General features: G+C 34.8%; 1 protein-coding gene across 9 annotated transcripts in view; it reads left to right on the top strand.

Moving 5' to 3' along the window:
* The window catches only part of MAGI1 (membrane associated guanylate kinase, WW and PDZ domain containing 1), a 1,010,133-nt gene that overhangs the window by 832,953 nt on the left and 158,726 nt on the right, over positions 1 to 18,454 (top strand). For 4 of the 9 annotated variants that reach the window (XM_053721007.1, XM_053721008.1, XM_053721005.1 and 1 more), the window contains exon 7: positions 8,096 to 8,134. The exons of 2 other annotated variants lie outside the window; for them this stretch is intronic. In XM_053721007.1, coding sequence (XP_053576982.1) covers positions 8,096 to 8,134 — 39 coding nt within the window. The remainder of the gene's footprint in view (positions 1 to 8,095; positions 8,135 to 18,454) is intronic. 3 more of the 9 variants (XM_053721009.1, XM_053721006.1, XM_053721012.1) reach the window with 1 other exon arrangement.

The raw sequence follows: 18,454 nt of genomic DNA, 5'->3' as shown, positions 1-18,454 counted from the left end.
TATCTTAATCACCAAAAAAAAATTGGATCACTATAGCAGGTTATGTTCCCTTTGTGTAGAGAGGTTTTGTATGCCCAATTACTTTGGTTTGGTGTATTGTTAGGATATAATTCTGTATGGTATGAGTGATTATGTCATTTTTGGTGATTAAGATATCGGGAATTTGAATATATATATATATATATATATGTTACCATCATTTTTTATATTGTTGTGGGTCATTCTTTGATCTGATATATCCTAAATCGCTTATCTTATTGATGGCATTGTCCATTCTGTTTACGATCTGGCATTGGATTTACGCACATGGTATACTGACTATTATTGGATTACGTGGTTAATATATAATATATGTTAATATATGTTTGTGGTCTCAACGGTAACATTCTAATTAGACCCATAGGAGTAGCTGGTGTACTAATATGATACAGTTAGCACTACATGATTTCGTGCTGCTAGGTTGTAACAGCATATGTTGCTAGTTTGTAACAACATAGGATGACTTGTGATATGATCACTAGCATTTTAGGTATCTGACCTGCAATTACGCAATATTTGCTGTTGCTAGGTTACAATGCTTGCAATCCTAACGATAGTGATACGTATATTGTAAAACAAAGAATATGTGATATGTAATGCATTATCAATAGATGTGTTAGTATGAAGCTTTGTGGCCCGTTTTGTGTTGAATAAATAAATATATGATCAGGGTAGCTAATGTTCTCATGTTTGGGATGACTCGCAATATGAATGATATTTCTGAGTAGGTATTGTAGATCCACTGGATCACCCTTTGTTATCGCAGCATAGTACACTGACTTATGTTACACATACTTGAGGCTACAAAATATTATTCCCCATACACATTTCATTCAATTTTGTTTGCTATTACGTTGGAGTGTTGTGTGTGTTTTTTAACTTTTTAATTTTTTTGACTTGGTGACTCTTTTGAACCTCTAGGGCCTCCGTATAGTCTCTTGCGCATGCGCAGTTGCTCATAGGGGACGCTACACGCTCTAGCAGGATCACAACCAGGTAATCACGTAAATTGTTCTATTTTTGTTTGTCTTGTAAAGTCTGAGGACGGGGGCAACCCCGAAAACGTTCACTTAAAGTAAAGTTTGATTTATGAATCACGTAGAGTGCCTTTCTTATTCAGTGTATATATATATATATATATATATATATATATATATATATATATACATACACACTGAATGTATATATATATATTTTTATATATATATATATATATATATATATATATATATATACTCATCTGAATCACAAAATACATTTTTGGGATTTATGTCCCATAATCTAGTAAATCCATAGTCTCAAAAATACATTTCTTTTAAAACTTTTTGTGAAAATATGGCCATTACGTCCCCTGAAAATATAAATCTAAGATAATTTAATTATGCGTTTTATCCAACACAGTTATGTCACAAACGCAATACTAAAAGCTCAGAACAATAACGGCAATAAATTAACATTGTTTTTTTTGCGAAGGTGCCATGTTAGTCTATAAATAATTCTGTGAAATATGCGCTATTAAATCCGGCATTGTCTAGCAGATAAAAGTTGTCATCAATTTTTAATTAAATGTAGTTATTCAGGTTATCAACACAGTTACTTTTAAAAAAATATATAGATTAGAGAGAAGCGGGTCATCTTAAAGGGACATAAAACAAGGGATGGGTCGAATGTTTTGCAATATTCGAAAAATGAAATTATTTTTTAACACATTCGTTCATTCTTTTTGAATTTTAAATGTTTGTACAACATTCTAACATTAGTTTAAAGGGACACTGGACCCAAATTTATTATTTTGTGATTCAGATAGAGCATGCTTTTTTAAGCAACTTGCTAATTTACTCCTATTATCAATTTTTCTTAAGTCTCTTGGCATCTTTATTTGAAAAGCAAGAATGTAAGTTTAGAAGCCGGACCATTTTTGGTGAACAACCTGGGTTGTTCTTGCTGATTGGTGGATAAATTCACCCACCATTAAAGAAATGCTGTCCAGGGTCTGAACCAAAAATTGGCTGGCGTCTTATCTTAGATGTCTTCTTTTTCAAATAAAGATAGCAAGAGAACGAAGAAATAATGATAATAGGAGTAAATTAGAAAGTTGCTTAAAATTGCATGCTGTATCTGAATCATGACAGAAAAAATATGAGTTCAGTGTCCCTTTAATGTAATAGTATTTCTAATCCTTGCTTTAAATGTAATATTCAATTAACATTTTTCTAATAATTTGATTCGAAATATGCAATATGTAAATTATAAAAATGATATTCAATATATATGTAACAGTATTTTTAATGCTCTGTTTAAATATAATATTCGAATTATGCAATTATTCGAAATAGAAAAATTTGAATTAATATATTTGCTTATGTAACAATTTACTAAAATTTCCTTCTGAAAAAGTTAAATAGTTCAAGTCTGATTTGTTAGATTAAAATTTTGAAACCTGGATATTCAATCTAATTATTAACATTCAAAAACCGGAAATAACATTCGATTAACACATTTTAATGGATTTTCTTCGAATCAAAATTCGATTGTCCAAAACGAATGTCCACTGGAACGAATTGCACATTTTGAGCACATTCCCCCGTTCCTACATAAAACCCCAACATTTTCTTTCATGATTCAGATAGAACATACCATTTTTAACAATTTTCCATTTTACTTCTTTTATCAAATTTTCTTTCTTTTCTTGTTATCCTTTGTTGAAAAACAAGATGGTAAGCTCAGAAGTGTGCATGTGTCTACAGTACTATATAGCAGCAGTTTTGTAACAATATGTTTAACCTATGCAAATAAGTTAAACACATAATAAAAATCAGCTCCAGGACAGCAACACACTGCTGGGAGCTAGCTGAGCACATCTAATGAGTCAGTCACATGAGGCATATGTGTTATTCACCAATCAGCAGCTAGCTCCTAGTAGTTAATTGCTACTCCTCATTCTACCTAGTTATGCTTTTTGACAAAGAATACCAAGAGAACAAAGTATTCTCTTTCTGAGCCTTGAAAGTTAAATTTTGACTTTCACATTACTTTAACACTTAAAGGGACAGTCTACACCAGAATTTTTATTGTTTTAAAAGATAGATAATCCCTTTATTACCCATTTCCCAGTTTTGCATAACCAACACAGCTATAATAATATACTTTTAACCTCTGTGATTATCTTGTATCTAAGCCTCTGCAAACTGCCCCTTTTTTCAGTTCTTTTGACAGACTTGCAGTCTAGCCAATCAGTGCCTGCTCCCAGATATATTCACGTGCACGAGCACAGTGTTATCTATATGAAATATGTGAACTAACACTCTCTAGTGGTGAAAAACTGTTAAAATGCAATCTGAAAGAGGTGGGCTTCAAGGTCTAAGAAATTAGCATATGAACCTCCTAGGTTAAGCTTTCAACTAAGAATACCAAGAGAACAAAGCAAAATTGGTGATAAAAGTAAATTGGAAAATTGTTTAAAATTACATGCTCTATCTGAATCATGAAAGTTTATTTTGGCCTAGACTGTCCCTTTAATACATCTGTTTGGGTTTAGTTTTTTAAGAGATATTGCATTATTTTTAATTGTTCATTCCTTATAGAGTTAATTTTAAACAGTATTACAGTTTTTTGGCGTGGGAAATGGATGATAATGCACTGAGCGATCCAAGTTTTTCAAATCAGACTTGTATAAGAAGAAGAAGGACAATTCTCCACCAATAGAGACTGTGTATTCTTACTGTCAGTGACTGAGAATCAATACATCAGTATAATATCTAACTAGTTTCAATTTCCATAACTTTTACTGGGACACCCAGTGAAAGGGGCTGGGAAAACAGGAACAGCAGACTCTCTCTCCCCCCCCCCTCCTCCCCTTTACTGCATATAGAAAGACAGATTATACAAACAGGAGCTGCAGGAATCTGTAGACATCAGTACACATCTAAATCTTTGGGGCTTGGTTAGGAGTCTGAAAATCAGCACAATGTTATTAAAAAATAAGCAAATCTTTACATTGTTACAAAAACACACTCAGATGGGCTATATAAATGGATCATCTACAACACATTTATGCAAAGAAAAATCTAATGTATAATGTCCCTTTAAAGGAACACTAAAGTCAAAATCAAAATTAATAATTCAGATAGCGCACACAATTGTAAACAACATTCCAATTCACTTCCAAGATCAAATGTGCAGTCTTTTTATATGCACACTTTCTGAGGTACAAGATTCACAGGATATACATATATGTATTTTGTGATTGGCTGATGGTTGTCACATAATACAGGGTAAAGGAAAATTTAAATAACTGAAATGTGTTGATTATATAATTCTACTGTATTTAAAGGAACAGTCAACACTGTAGATTTGCATAATCAGCAAATGTAAGATAACAAGACAATGCACTAGCTCTTAGTCTGAACTTCAAATGAGTAGTAGATTTTTATTTCTTTCAATTTTAAAAGTTATGCCTTTTTCCACTCCCCCTGTACCATGTGACAGCCATCAGCCAAACACAAATGCATACACATACCATGTGAGAGCCATCAGCCATTCACAAATGCATACACACTAATTCTTGCACATGCTCAGTAGGGGCTGGTGACTCAAAAAGTTTAAATATAAAAAGACTGTGCATGCTCTATCTGAATAATGAAAGTTTAATTTTGAGTGTCCCTTTAATGGTTCATTAAAGGGACATTGCATAGTTTATGTATATGAAATAACAGTTAAACATCTTAAAATATATTTTGCACAGAAAAACATTAAAAGGAAAAAAAAAACATTAAAATAATTAAACTTTGTATACATGCTTTTTTAAATTGAATACTGCATTGCAAATGATCTGCATATGACATGTTATAAGATAAACATAATTTGTAGAAAATCATAAGATATTTTTCTAAAGGACTGTGATTAACCCATATGTTAAAAAAAAAGTTTTGCAGTCTTGGGACTAACCCTTTAAAAAGTGTTTTCCATTCTACGGAATGTCTCTCTTTTTTTAAGTAAAAGCTGCATAAATTTAAAGCGAATCTTACAGTCAGTAGCGCTACGGAAGTTCTCCTTAGCACTTATACAAATTAGGTTTAGTTTAAATGCAAACCGCTTTTACTAAACATTTGTAACATTCTGCTCTTTTATATGTATGATAGAAAATGTCTGTGTATAATATCAATTTAACATAGAACTACATCCCACAAATACATTCCACAAAAATGATTTACTAACAACTGGGTGTTACTGCTCTAGAAATGTGTTACAATGATCAACCTAAAAATGATCAACCTAAAAAAACATAAGCAATACGTTGGGTTTTACTAAGGGACAGTAAACACAATGTAATTGCCTTGTTTGCTCCAGATGTTTTTCAACAGCTAAACTCCACCCACCACTTAATTGGAGTAGCCAATCAAGAGTTACCTACAGGAGTAGGCAAGGCTAGCCACAAGCAGTCGTTATGTTAGCAAAGCCTTCATTTGTTTGCAGTTCCATATCTTATGATCTCTGCTGAAGCCAAATAGGGACATATATGTAGCAAGGTTAGGCTTGTGAAGCTTGGCATGTGCTCTTCCAGTTGTCTAAAAAGGAAAACTCTGTACTTTCCCATTATACAGGATGGCAGAGACAACAGGGAGAACAGATCATGTGAGTTACAGAACTCGTGACAGCCAGTAGAATATCATAATCCGCATATAATACAGCCCAAGACCTAGTCTGATCTGAGGAAGCTGCTGCCAGTCTGCACAAATGTAATTCTATTTCTCACATAACATTATGGTTAATGGTAGCTCAAACCTGGTGCTTCTGCAGTAGGTAGCAATCTGTTGCTGCCCTTTATGTTGTATTTCTCCCTCTCTGGTGGACAATATTAAAAAAAAATCAGCAGCACCATCATATCTTATGAGACCTTTATTGTTCCCAGAGGACAGAAAACAGGACGTTTCATGCCTGCAAGCCCTTAATTATATGCTTATTATTAAGGGCTTGCAGGCCCAAAACATCATGTTTTCTGTCCTCTGGGAACAATAAAAGTCTCATATTACTTGTGATGGTCCTGCTGATTTTTTTTTTTGGAATATTGGATGTTTATGGGGCCTTGGCAACGGCTCCGACAGCTTGCACATCAGTATCTGGTGAGAATCTACATTTTGTATACTTATCTCTGGTGGACAAGGGGTTAATCTGTGCAGCACACCTCCCGGCTCTGATAGTACATGCTGTGGGCACTTCACTTTGCATAATTTTCTTATGTGGAAGCTGCCATTTTGCTGCAATAAATGACGACATCACAAGTCCAACCTGATTGGTTCTCAGCTTGTGGGATGTGATCGATTACATAACCTTGAATGCGCCAGAGAGCTGGGTGTCTGCAGCTGTAGTGGGAGAGGTTTTTCAGGCGATCACAATGTGACCTGCATATTAAGTGTAGCATGGCATTTGGGGGGTCTGTACTTTATCTCTCTGAGAAGTCAGTTGTGTATTTTAACTATAAATAAACCGTCTGATTAATGACGGTAAGTTTCTCTACCTCCCCACTCACACTAGCGTTTTACAGTGACTCGCCTCGAGCGGAGTGCCCCTACAGTGTGTGCTTTCTGACTCACGTGATCTGTTCTCACAGCAGTCCTGTTTATTGGGGAAGTACAAAAAAAAAAACAACCTTAAACGGACAGTCTACACCTTAGTCATCTTAAAGTCGTACTTTAGAGTAAGCTGCATATAGCCGCCTGCACCATTTCTATATCATGTAGCAGGAATGGTAAAAAGTTATTTTAAAATTAATATTGTTTTTGGCCACTTTGAAATGGCTGCCAAGCCCCGCCCACTGATGACATCATGATCTGTGCTGCATCTAGTCACTTTGCTAAATAACATTGACAGTCTCTTGAATCCAACTAGTGAGCCTTTTGTGATTGGACGCCATATGCAGACATCTCAACCTGCAAAAACTCATTTCAGGGAGGTGGCTTCATCCGCTACTGCGCCACCACCCATCCCTCTGAGTTATATATTGGACACCTTGAAACCCTAACTAAGATAGAGACTTATCATTAAAGTACCTTCCCACTAAAGTCACGTTAAAAAAAAAGTAGCTTTATTGCACAACCACATACAACAAACCTTTTTGCCAGTGATCGTACGCTTGTTGAATGCTTAATTATTTTAGAATACAAAGTTTAATTATGTGCAGTAAATAAAGTAGTATTTGTGTTTTATTTTATTAAAATCAGTGAGGGCTTTTTGGTTACTGATGCATGCTTTGATGGTTCTATAACGTCCCAGCAACTAAAGGCATTCCTTAAAGAAACACTTTTCTGGATTTGGGCCACATTGGATCAAGGTACTTGGAATTTCAGGGAGATTGCATTCCATTTGCTGGCATCAGGGAGCCGCTATTGGAATCAGGGAGACTCCCTGAACTTCAGGGAGAGTTGGGATGTCTGCATATGCAGAACAGATCATGATTTTATCAGTGGGCTCAACTTGGCAGTCATTTCAAAGTGGCCAAAAACAATATTTATTTTAAAATAACTTTTTACCATTCTTGCTGCATCATATAGAAAAGGTGCAGGAGGCTTTTTGCAGCTTCATCTAAGAATACTTTAAATGACCAAGGTGTAGACTGTCCCTTTAATTACAGGAAAAGGGGACAAAATAAATAAAAGTATATTGCAAAGTTGTTTTACTAAACATAATTAGATGCTCTCCCTGTAACTCACTGCTGAAACTCTAAACAGAATGTGTATGATTAAGGGCTTGGTGTTGAATTGGAAACAGGGAGGTGTAGTAATATAATTGTATATTATTGACTAGCAAATTCCTGACAGGACAGACAAAATGCGTTTATTCATGTTCACGATAGATAAATACAGCATTATTCGCTGAATTTTTAACCTCATCTTGCCCTTTACACAGTTTTATATTATGGGATGGTAAACCTGTTGCTGCATTGATCTAACATGCACTAATATACTGAAGTTTCTTTCTAATGGGGTTTCCCTGCTTGGTGTTGGTATCTGAATTTTTCTTTAATCTTTTCATCTCATTCGCTGCTCTTCCCTTGGAGAAGAAGGCGTACATACGGAGGAACTGGACAGTGAACTAGGTAATTTGTCACAAACTACTTTTTCTATTGTGAACTCATGTTTCTTTACTAAAAATTCTCTAATGATGGTACAAAAGTGCCTGGGCCTGGTATAAAGCAGATGTAAAGTCTTTACTATCAAGTTCAGGTATTCTGAAGTAGGGCCTTGCTTTACTGCACTGTGGTAAAAGTTTTTATTTTCCTATTTATAAAGACCATTTGGTAATAAATCCTAATGAGAAATTAGTGATTTATTTCTTTGATGCCTATAAAGAAGGACATTTTAAAATGTATCACAGTTTATATTTTTGATAAATGTATGCCCCTGTCCTGAATAAACCAGCATTTTCCTGTCAGGCATTCAATGGCTTGTCCGACCATACCAGTAGAACTTATTGACGTTGTCCTTATCTGTCAGTGAGCTTTTAACTCACTAATTGTGCATAAACACGCATTTCCTTTTTGTCTCGAAAATTAGAGCAGTCATCTTTAAAAAGGACATTAAACCCAATATTTTTCTTTCATGGTTCAGATAGAGAATCCAATTTTTTTAAACAACATTCCAATTTACTTCTATTATCCAATTTGCTTCATTCTTTAGATATCCTTTGTTGAAGAAAAAGCAATGCACATTGGTGAGCCAATCACATGACGCGTCTATGTGCAGCCACCAATCAGCAGCTACTGGGCCTATCTAGATTTGCTTTTCAGCAAAGGATATCAAGAGAATGAAACAAATTAGATAATAGAAGTCAATTAGAAAGTTGTTTAAAATGGCATGCTCTTTCTAAACCATGAAATAAAAAATGTGGGTTTCATGTCCCTTTAACGTACAATTTGAACATGTTCTTTTAGCATTGTTTCATATGCATGATAGAATTTGGGAATTAAATGCCCCCTTCAATACATCGCAGCCTTCAGGTCTAAAAATTATACAATGAGGTTTGAGGCAGCTGATCCTTTGACATAAATAATTAAAGCAATTACCTATGCTGAATCTGTTACAGTAAAGTATAACCGAGGATTTAAACCTATTATCAACAGCATTAAACGGATATGAAACCTACATTTTTTCTTCCGTGATTCAGATAGAGCATGCATTTTTAAAAAACGTTCTAATGTATTTCAATTATCAATTTTTCTTTGTTTTTTTGGTATCTTTTGTTGAAAAACAGAGATGTAAGATTAGGAGCCGGCCCATTTCTGGAGCACTATATGACAGCGGTTTTGCAAGAATGTTAGCCATTTTTAAAATCACTAGAGGGCAGCCCTATTCCCAGCCATGTAATGCTTCAGATGACTACCTTGGTATCTCTTCAACACAGAATATCATAAGAACGAAGCAAATTTGATAATTGAAGTAAATTAGAAACTTTTTTTAAAATGCTATGTTCTGTCTGAATCACAAAAGAAATGTTTTGGGTTTCATATCCCTTTAAAATTTTGTAGCAGCATATATATATTTAATGTAAAATCCACATTAGGCAAGCACTCTCTGGATTTTTCCTTGTGTGGATTATTTACTGTTTTTGTTTTATACATACATACATATATATATATATATATATATATATATATATATAATACAGGGCTTCAAATTTCCAGTGGTCCCGGATGACTAAGAAATTGCAGCAGACGACTTAAAAATATTACTTTTTCCTATCTTTAACATTGAGCGGACTGCTAATTTTCTTTTTTTGGGCTAGTAGCTTTTAACCCCTGACTAATAAATTATAGTGATATTTTTCCATATATATATATATATATATATATATATATATATATATATATATATATATACAGTGTGTATATATATATATATATATACACACACACACATATAGATAGATGTTTTAACAGATAACACACATGCTATATAGTTAGATAATGAGCACAGTCTTTTTTTTATATGCACACTTTGAGGCACCAGCCTCACTAGAAACTGAGCATGTGCAAGAATTCACAGTATATACTATATGCAGTTTGTGATTGGCTGATGGCTGTCAAATGATGCAAGGGGAAGGACAATTGAACTAACTTTGAAATTTGTTAGAAAAAAACTACTACTCATTGAGGACTGGGGACGGTCAACTGCACAAGCAGAGGACGACATTGCAGAAGCTGTCTGCTAGCCGCGATGCTGGGTGGACAGGCTCGGAGATGTCCGCCATTGTCCACCCGGCATTTATTAAATGGAGGTCTAAATGCCCCCAAAAGTGTGGGGCTTGGGGCTGTAGCAGCACTCTCCCTGCATAATGGGCAGACCAGCAAGAACCAAACCTCTAATGCTTGGAGATTCCAACTCCCAACAGTGAGAATAAGACCTTGAATAGTTTATTCCTGGGAAAAAAATATCCTCCCCATAATGGGACAACATTAAAGATTTGCCAAAGAAGCAAATAAGTTTAAATGCTTTAAGTAAATGTAGAAGATCATTACAACAAATTCTTGCATGGGGGAGTCTGATGATGTATCTCCAGGAAATAATATTAAAAATCAGTAACTCACTACCTATATGTATCCAACACTACAGCTACATTATAAAGCCTGCAACCAGGCACACAAATTAAACTATTGGGGAAGAAAAAAATCTAAATTAGCGATTTACTTAAAGCGACACTCAAGTCAAAATAAACTTTTATGATTCAGATAGAGCATGCAGCTTTAAGACACTTTCCAATTTACTTTTATTATTACATTTTGCACAGTCTTTTTATATACACACTTTCTTGGGAACAAGATCCTACTGAGCATGTGCACAAGCCTACAGGGTATACGTTTACTAGTCTGTGATTGGCTGATGTCTTTCACATGATACAGGGGGCCGGAAAATTGGATTAAAAATAAATTTGTTAGAAAAAAATCTACTGCTTATTTGAAATTCAGAATAAGTGCTATTGCTTTGTCTTTTTATTATGCACGTGTTAATTATGTAATTCTACTGCATTGAGTGGTCCTTTTAATTACTAATAAATTAATTAAATAACTAAAACATTATTAATAATATAATGATTAATTACTAACTAATTATCATTTTTGCATTTAATCTTGCGCACCTTTATTCCAAGAACGAAATGTCACTACAATTTTACATGATTACAATCAAGAGATCCACTGCAAGAACCAAAGAATATGATTATTTCGTTTGACTGTTTTCTGCATCATCTGATTTTGCTTTTTGAGAAATATTCTACAGTTCCTCCCCTATCACTATTCCCTTGTATGCAAATTATTTTTAAGCCCCTCTTTAATTAGTGGGTTGTGAATAATTCCTGGCGGATTTAACTAAACCACTAATGATTGATTATTGCCCATAAAAACAATGAAAAAGCTGAATCAGTAGTAATTAATGCAAATTTGAGTTTGTAATTAATCCCACACAGCAGTTTCTGGCAGACCGGTGTGAAAATCACTCTCCCGGCTGTGATTTCATGGTCATATATGTAGTAAATATAGGTACTAAACCTGAAATCAGACTCCTGTTATGAAATTTATCATAGATTTATTTACCTACGCAAGACAACCGCCTTTAAAAATGCACCATCTTAATATATAAATACTATATAATGAATGCAGCTTTCCTTAATAAAAATAGCTCAGGAAAAAAAATTAAAATCATGCATAAAGAACAAAAAATATAAATACAAATATTTAATTAATTGCAATGAGAACACCTTCTGTTTTTGGTGCAAAAAAATCTGCTGCCCTTGGTTCTATACCAGCATAGTTTGTTGCCTGTAAAAAGATGCGAGTGTTAGTTTTGAAGGTAGATCCTTTAAGGCCAGTGAACCTAAAAGGACATAGATCTCAAATGTTTTTTTTCATGATTCAGATAAAGCATACAATTTTAACCCCTTAACAATTGCCAACAAACAATGTGCGCCTGCTGTCGTTTTGAAATAGTACGGCTCTTGCCGACATCTGTGAGACTGCGCTATTGCCAAATGCCTAATTGGAGTATAGGGTACGGCTATGTCAAGGGCAAGGGTTAAACAACTTCTATTTTACTTTTGTTATTCTTTTCGTATGCTTTGTTGATGGAGCATCTATGTACTACTGGGAGCTAGCTGAACAGGTAAACCAATGACAAGAGGCATATATGTGCAACCACCAATCGGCAGCTATCTCCCAGTAGTGCATTACTGCCCCCAAGCCTACCTAGGTATGTGTTAAAATAAAAAATACTAGACGTGCACAGGCAAAAAAAATTATTTGTCCGTATAATTAGTTTCAGATTTTCGAATTGTTTCCTTTTAGCTTTTGGTTCGGAGGAATATTGGATTTTTATTTTTTTTCATTATTTCCAATGGGTACAGCTAATATAGACAATTAATATTAACAAAAATCGTCCATTATAGAATGCAAACAATTAAAAGAACCTATTCTCTATGTTAAAAGAACATACAACTCCTGTATGACTAAAATACTACATTTTGTGCCTGACCGGCTGTCTCTAACATCGGTCATTAGTAATACTATGGCAGGATTGGACAGGGGATGATGGACAAATAAATGGTAAGACCCCTGTACATTATTACAAAGGAGCTTATTAACCAAACAATATAACACCTTCCCCCTATTCCTGCACCTTTTTTTGGTGCCAAATGGCATGAACGAATCAATGTCGTCAGTCATTTGTATTTCGTCCAATAATGTATCCGGCTGTTCGTACATAAAAAAAACTTGACAAATCAGCAAAACTAAGATACATTTGCATTTGTCTGAAGCCCAAATGCACGCCTCTAAAGAATACCAACTGAATTAAGAAAATGTACATTAGAAAGTTGTTTAAAATGGTATGCTCTATGTTAATCATAAAGATTTAATTATGACTTTACTGTCCCTTTTAATAAACGTATCCCATAATTCTTAAATCCCTTTATATATTTATCCTTACCCATCTCTATTGGAAGATTATCCAATGAATAAACACCTGTTTCTGTAAAGAAGTGCTCTGAACCTTCTACCCTATAACTTAACATCCAGACTCCTTGTTCAGGTGTATTTTGCTTATTTTGTTACCCACCTTGTAATTACAATACATTTCTCTCATCTTGCTATATGATAACATATTAGCCAAGTCTAAACATTGTTTTAAACCAATTAAAATCTTGTTTGTAGCAATAATTTTTCAATCGCCAAACTCCTTCCTTTTTTTGGAAGAGCCAAACTGAGCTTTAGATGGCGGACAACAAGGCTAGTCGCAGTCGTCATGTCAGTATAAAGTGCATTTTTGTTTGCATTTGTTATCATTTAAAGCCAATAAGTGACAGATATATACTGTATATAGCAGGGTTAGTTTTGATAAATCTATAGTGTGAATTTCCGTTTCTGAGGATAAGAAAATCTGACATTTTTAGAGCTAAATCACATGGAAAGGAGGCAAAATACAGAATGAAAGTATTGCAGAGTCGTTTTACCACACATGGCTAAATGTTTTATAACAAAATCTCTAGGTGTCTGAAATAATACTTTACTTTTGTTACTGTTGTTAATTGCCATTGGATTTTTGCATCCAGCTATTTTGTCGTAAATGATGGATCAGACTTATTTATCCATTAGTTTTTTTGGTATCAATAATCTTGTCATCTAACCTTCCTTGAATGTCATCTCTGTTACAAATCTACATATCTGCAAAAGATGCACATTCCCTTGAAGCCCAATACCACTATCACTGATTAATATGCTAAACAAATCACAGCCCCACTAACAGAACCCTGAGGCACACCTCTAGTAACTACTACTTCCTGCAAATTAAAGGCACATTTGAGATAGTAATATAAAATAATAAATTGTGTGTGTATGTATATATATATACTTGTATTATTTATTTTTCCCCTTTTCCTGTAATTTCATTCTGAAAATGTGAGCTTTTCAGTTCCTGTTAGATATGGAAGTGCAGATCACTATATAGTAACATAGTAGATGAGGTTGAAAAAAGACAGAAATCCATCGAGTTCAACCTATTCAAATCTTAAAATACTTTAAAAAATAAATAAAAAGCTCCAGTTGATCTTAAATTAATCCCATATTAATTTAGCCAGAAATGTATCTAAATCATTTTTAAATGTATGTAAGGTGTTGGCATTTACTACCTCCTCTGGTAATGGGTACCACAATTTGATTGTGCTTACAGTAAAATAAATGTATGTTTGGCAGGAGATTACATCTTCTTTCCTCCAGCCTTAAATTGTGACCTCATGTCATAAACAATTTTTTTTGAATAAACAGAGCTTCTGCCATCTCTGTATATGGGCCTTGAATATATTTACATAAAGTAATCCTGTCACCTCTCAAGCGCTTTTTTTCTAGAGAAAACAGACACAGTTTGGCTTAAATTTTCCATTCCCCTTATTAACTTTGTGACCATTCTCTGAACGTTTTAACACTGTTAGACTTCACACAGCTATTGGCTGCACACTCTAGTGACCTATTTATAACTGTCCCTAATTGGCTAAAGCAGAGAAGGTAACCTAAGTTACAACATGGCAGTTCCCATTGTTTTATATAGACTAAAACGTTACACTATTTTGTCACTATTTAAACAGCTAATGGAACTTTACAAAATACATCTGCATGTTATTCTCAGACTAATCTTTTCTTTGAATGCATCATTCTATCTACTATTCCAGTGTTTCTCAAGTACCCCTAACAGGCCAGATCTTCATTATATCATAACTAAAGCACAGGTGAAATAATCAGCTGATCAGTAACTATATGGTTACTAACCTGTTCTAACCCATCATCTAATTATTTCAGCTGATCAGTAACTATGGTTACTAAACTGTTCTAACCCACCATCTAATTATTTCAGCTCATCAGTAACTATGGTTACTAACCTGTTTTAACCCATCATTTAATTATTTCAGCTGATCAGTAACTATGGTTACTAACCTGTTCTAACCCATCTAATTATTTCAGCTGATCAGTAACTATGGTTACTAACCTGTTCTAGCCCATCATCTAATTATTTCAGCTGATCAGTAACTATGGTTACTAATCTGTTCTAACCCATCATCTAATTATTTTAGATGATCAGTAACTATGGTTACTAACCTGTTCTAACCCATCATCTAATTATTTTAGATGATCAGTAACTATGGTTACTAACCTGTTCTAACCCATCATCTAATTATTTCAGCTGATCAGTAACTATGGTTACTAACCTGTTCTACCCCATCATCGAATGATTTCAGCTGATCAGTAACTATGGTTACTAACCTGTTCTAACCCATTATCTAATTATTTCAGCTGATTAATAACTATGGTTACTAACCTGTTCTAACCCATCATCTAATTATTTCACTTGTGCTCTAGTAAAGATATCCGGAAAATCTGGCCTGTTAGGGATATTTGAGGACTGGAGTTAAAAAAAACACTGTACTATACTATTCTTGAATCAAGTTCAAAGCAGTGCAGTTAGTGAATTAGTTTTCTGAATAGGATGGTGTGAAATGTTTTACTGAAATTTACATAAACTACATTGTGTTCTTCCCGACTCTATTCCTTTATGTTGTCAAATAAATCCTCTAGACTCATCTGATATGATCTTCCGATTAAATAAAATGTGTTTTATCTTTTGAGTTTATAAGATGTTTGACTTTATGTAAAACACAGCAACTTCATTTGAAAGTGTTTGTTAAATCTTCCACTACTGATTTAAACTCACAGGCCTGCAGTTACCAGAGTTTTCCATTGAAAGCTAAATAGCTCTCTCACCTGTGTTTTTCACCTCTTTTTGTTGCTGTAAAAAAAGCTTTTTATTAAACTTGGCAATCAACGTCAGGTTACAGTATAATAATAAATAGTAATATCATAAACTAGTCCAAAGAAAATCTGAGATATTGGCTGCTAGCTTGTGCAAAATACATAGTTTACAGAAAACTAAAATAAGTTTAAATCATTAACAAAATACTAATTTATAATTAATCACTAGCAGATACATATTATAACATTTCTTGCTACTCTTTTTGGGTAATTACCTTATTCTACTCAAAAATGGTCTGTCGTGTATATGAAAGAGCAACATTTACACATTTTGAAGAATATGTATGTGTGTATATGTATGTATGTGTGTGTGTATATATATATATATATATATATATATATATATATACAGGTGGCCCTCGTTTTACAACGGTTCAATTTACACCGTTTCAGAATAACAACCTTTTTTTCCCAGTCATGTGACTGCTATTGAAAAGCATTGAGAAGCAGTGCATTTATTAAAATAGCCAGTAGGTGGAGCTGTCCGCTTGTGTTGCAGCAAAGCCAAGTAAGCTGAAATTAATCAGTTTAACCAGACCTGAGCTATCGAGCAGATTTCAAAGGAACAAGATCTTCCTGTCTATAAATCAGTCCAGATTGGAATGCAAAGAAATAACTCTTTTCAGAAAAATGCAAGTGAAGTCTGTGTTGTGTGATTATTTTATTAGGTTTATAATGCTGTTTAGCAAATGTTTTTGTTCATTTAACTTAGTTTAATTATATATTCTGTGTTGTGTGATTATTTTATTAGGTTTATAATGCTGTTTAGCATTTAAAGTCTTCATTTCAAAGTTTTAAAAATAATGTATTAGGTGTTACTTATGACAATTTTGAGAGGGGCCTGGAACCTAACTCCCTCACTTCCCATTGACTTACATTATAAACTGGGTTTCAATTTACAACGGTTTTGATTTACAACCATTCCTTCTGGAACCTAACCCCGGCGTAAACTGAGGGCTACCTGTATATATAGCGCTGTTGTGTTTGTGTGTGTGTATATATATATATACATATATATATATATATATATATCTATATATATATATATCTGTAAATATGTGTGTATATGTGTGTGTGTGTATGTATATATAATATATATATATATATATATATATATATATATATACACAGTATCTCACAAAAGTGAGTACACCCTTCACATTTTTGTAAATATTTTATTATATATTTTCATGTGACAACACTGAAGAAATTACACTTTGCTACAATGTAAAGTAGTGCGTGTACACCCCTAAGTGGAAATGTCCAAATTGGGCCCAATTAGCCATTTTCCCTCCCCGGTGTGATGTTACTTGTTAGTGTTACAAGGTCTCAGGTGTGAATGGGGAGCAGGTGTGTTAAATTTGGTGTTATCGCTCTCATACTGGTCACTGGAAGTTCAACATGGCACCTCATGGCAAAGAACTCTCTGAGGATCTGAAAAAAAGAATTGTTGCTCTACATAAAGATGGCATAGGCTATAAGAAAATTGCCAAGCCCCTGAAAATGAGCTGCAGCACGGTGGGCTAGACCATACAGCGGTTTCACAGGACAGGTTCCACTCAGAACAAGCCTCACCGTGGTTCACCAAAGAAGTTGAGTGCATGTGCTTAGCGTCATATCCAAAGGTTGTCTTTGGGAAATAGACGTATGAGTGCCGCCGAGGTTGAAGGAGTGGGACAGTCAGCTTGTCAGTGCACAGACCATATGCCGCACACTGCATCAAATTGGTCTGCATGACTTTCGTCCCAGAAGGAAGCCTCTTCTAAAGATAATGCACAAGAAAGCCTGCAAACAGTTTGCTGAAGACAAGCAGACTAAGGACATGGATTACTGGAACCATGTCCTGTGGTCCAACGAGACCAAGATAAACTTATTTGGTTCAGATGGTATCAAGCTTGTGTGGCGGCAACCAGATGAGGAGTACAAAGACAAGTGTGTCTTGTCTACAGTCAAGCATGGTGGTGGGAGTGTCATGGTCTGGGTCTGCATGAGTGCTGCCGGCACTGGGGAGCCACATTTCATTAAGGGAACCATGAATGCCAACATGTACTGTGACATCCTGAAGCAAAGCATGATCCCCTCCCTTCGGAGACTGGGCCGCAGGGCTGTATTCCAACATAAGAACCCCAAACACACCTCCAAGACGACCACTGCCTTGCTAAAGAAGCTGAGGGTAAAGGTTATGGACTGGCCAAGCATGTCTCCAGACCTAAACCCTATTGAGCATCTGTGGGGCATCCTCAAATGGAAGGTGGGGAGCGCAAGGTCTCTAATATCCACCAGCTCTGTGGAGGAGTGGAAGAGGACTCCAGTGGCAACCTGTGAAGTTCTGGTGAACTCCATGCCCAAGAGGGTTACGGCAGTGCTGGAAAATAATGGTGGCCACACAAAATATTGACACTTTGGGCACAATTTGGACATTTCCACTTAGGGGTGTACTCACTTTTGTTGCCAACAGTTTAGAAATTAATGGCTGTGTGTTGTTATATTGAGGGGACAGCAAATTTACACTGTTATACAGACTGTACACTCACTACTTTACATTGTGTCATTTCTTCAGTGTTGTCACATGAA

The sequence above is a fragment of the Bombina bombina genome, chromosome 7 (genome assembly GCF_027579735.1).
Source record: "Bombina bombina isolate aBomBom1 chromosome 7, aBomBom1.pri, whole genome shotgun sequence".
Lineage (NCBI taxonomy): Eukaryota > Metazoa > Chordata > Amphibia > Anura > Bombinatoridae > Bombina > Bombina bombina.
This window is presented reverse-complemented; position numbering and strand designations above follow the sequence as displayed.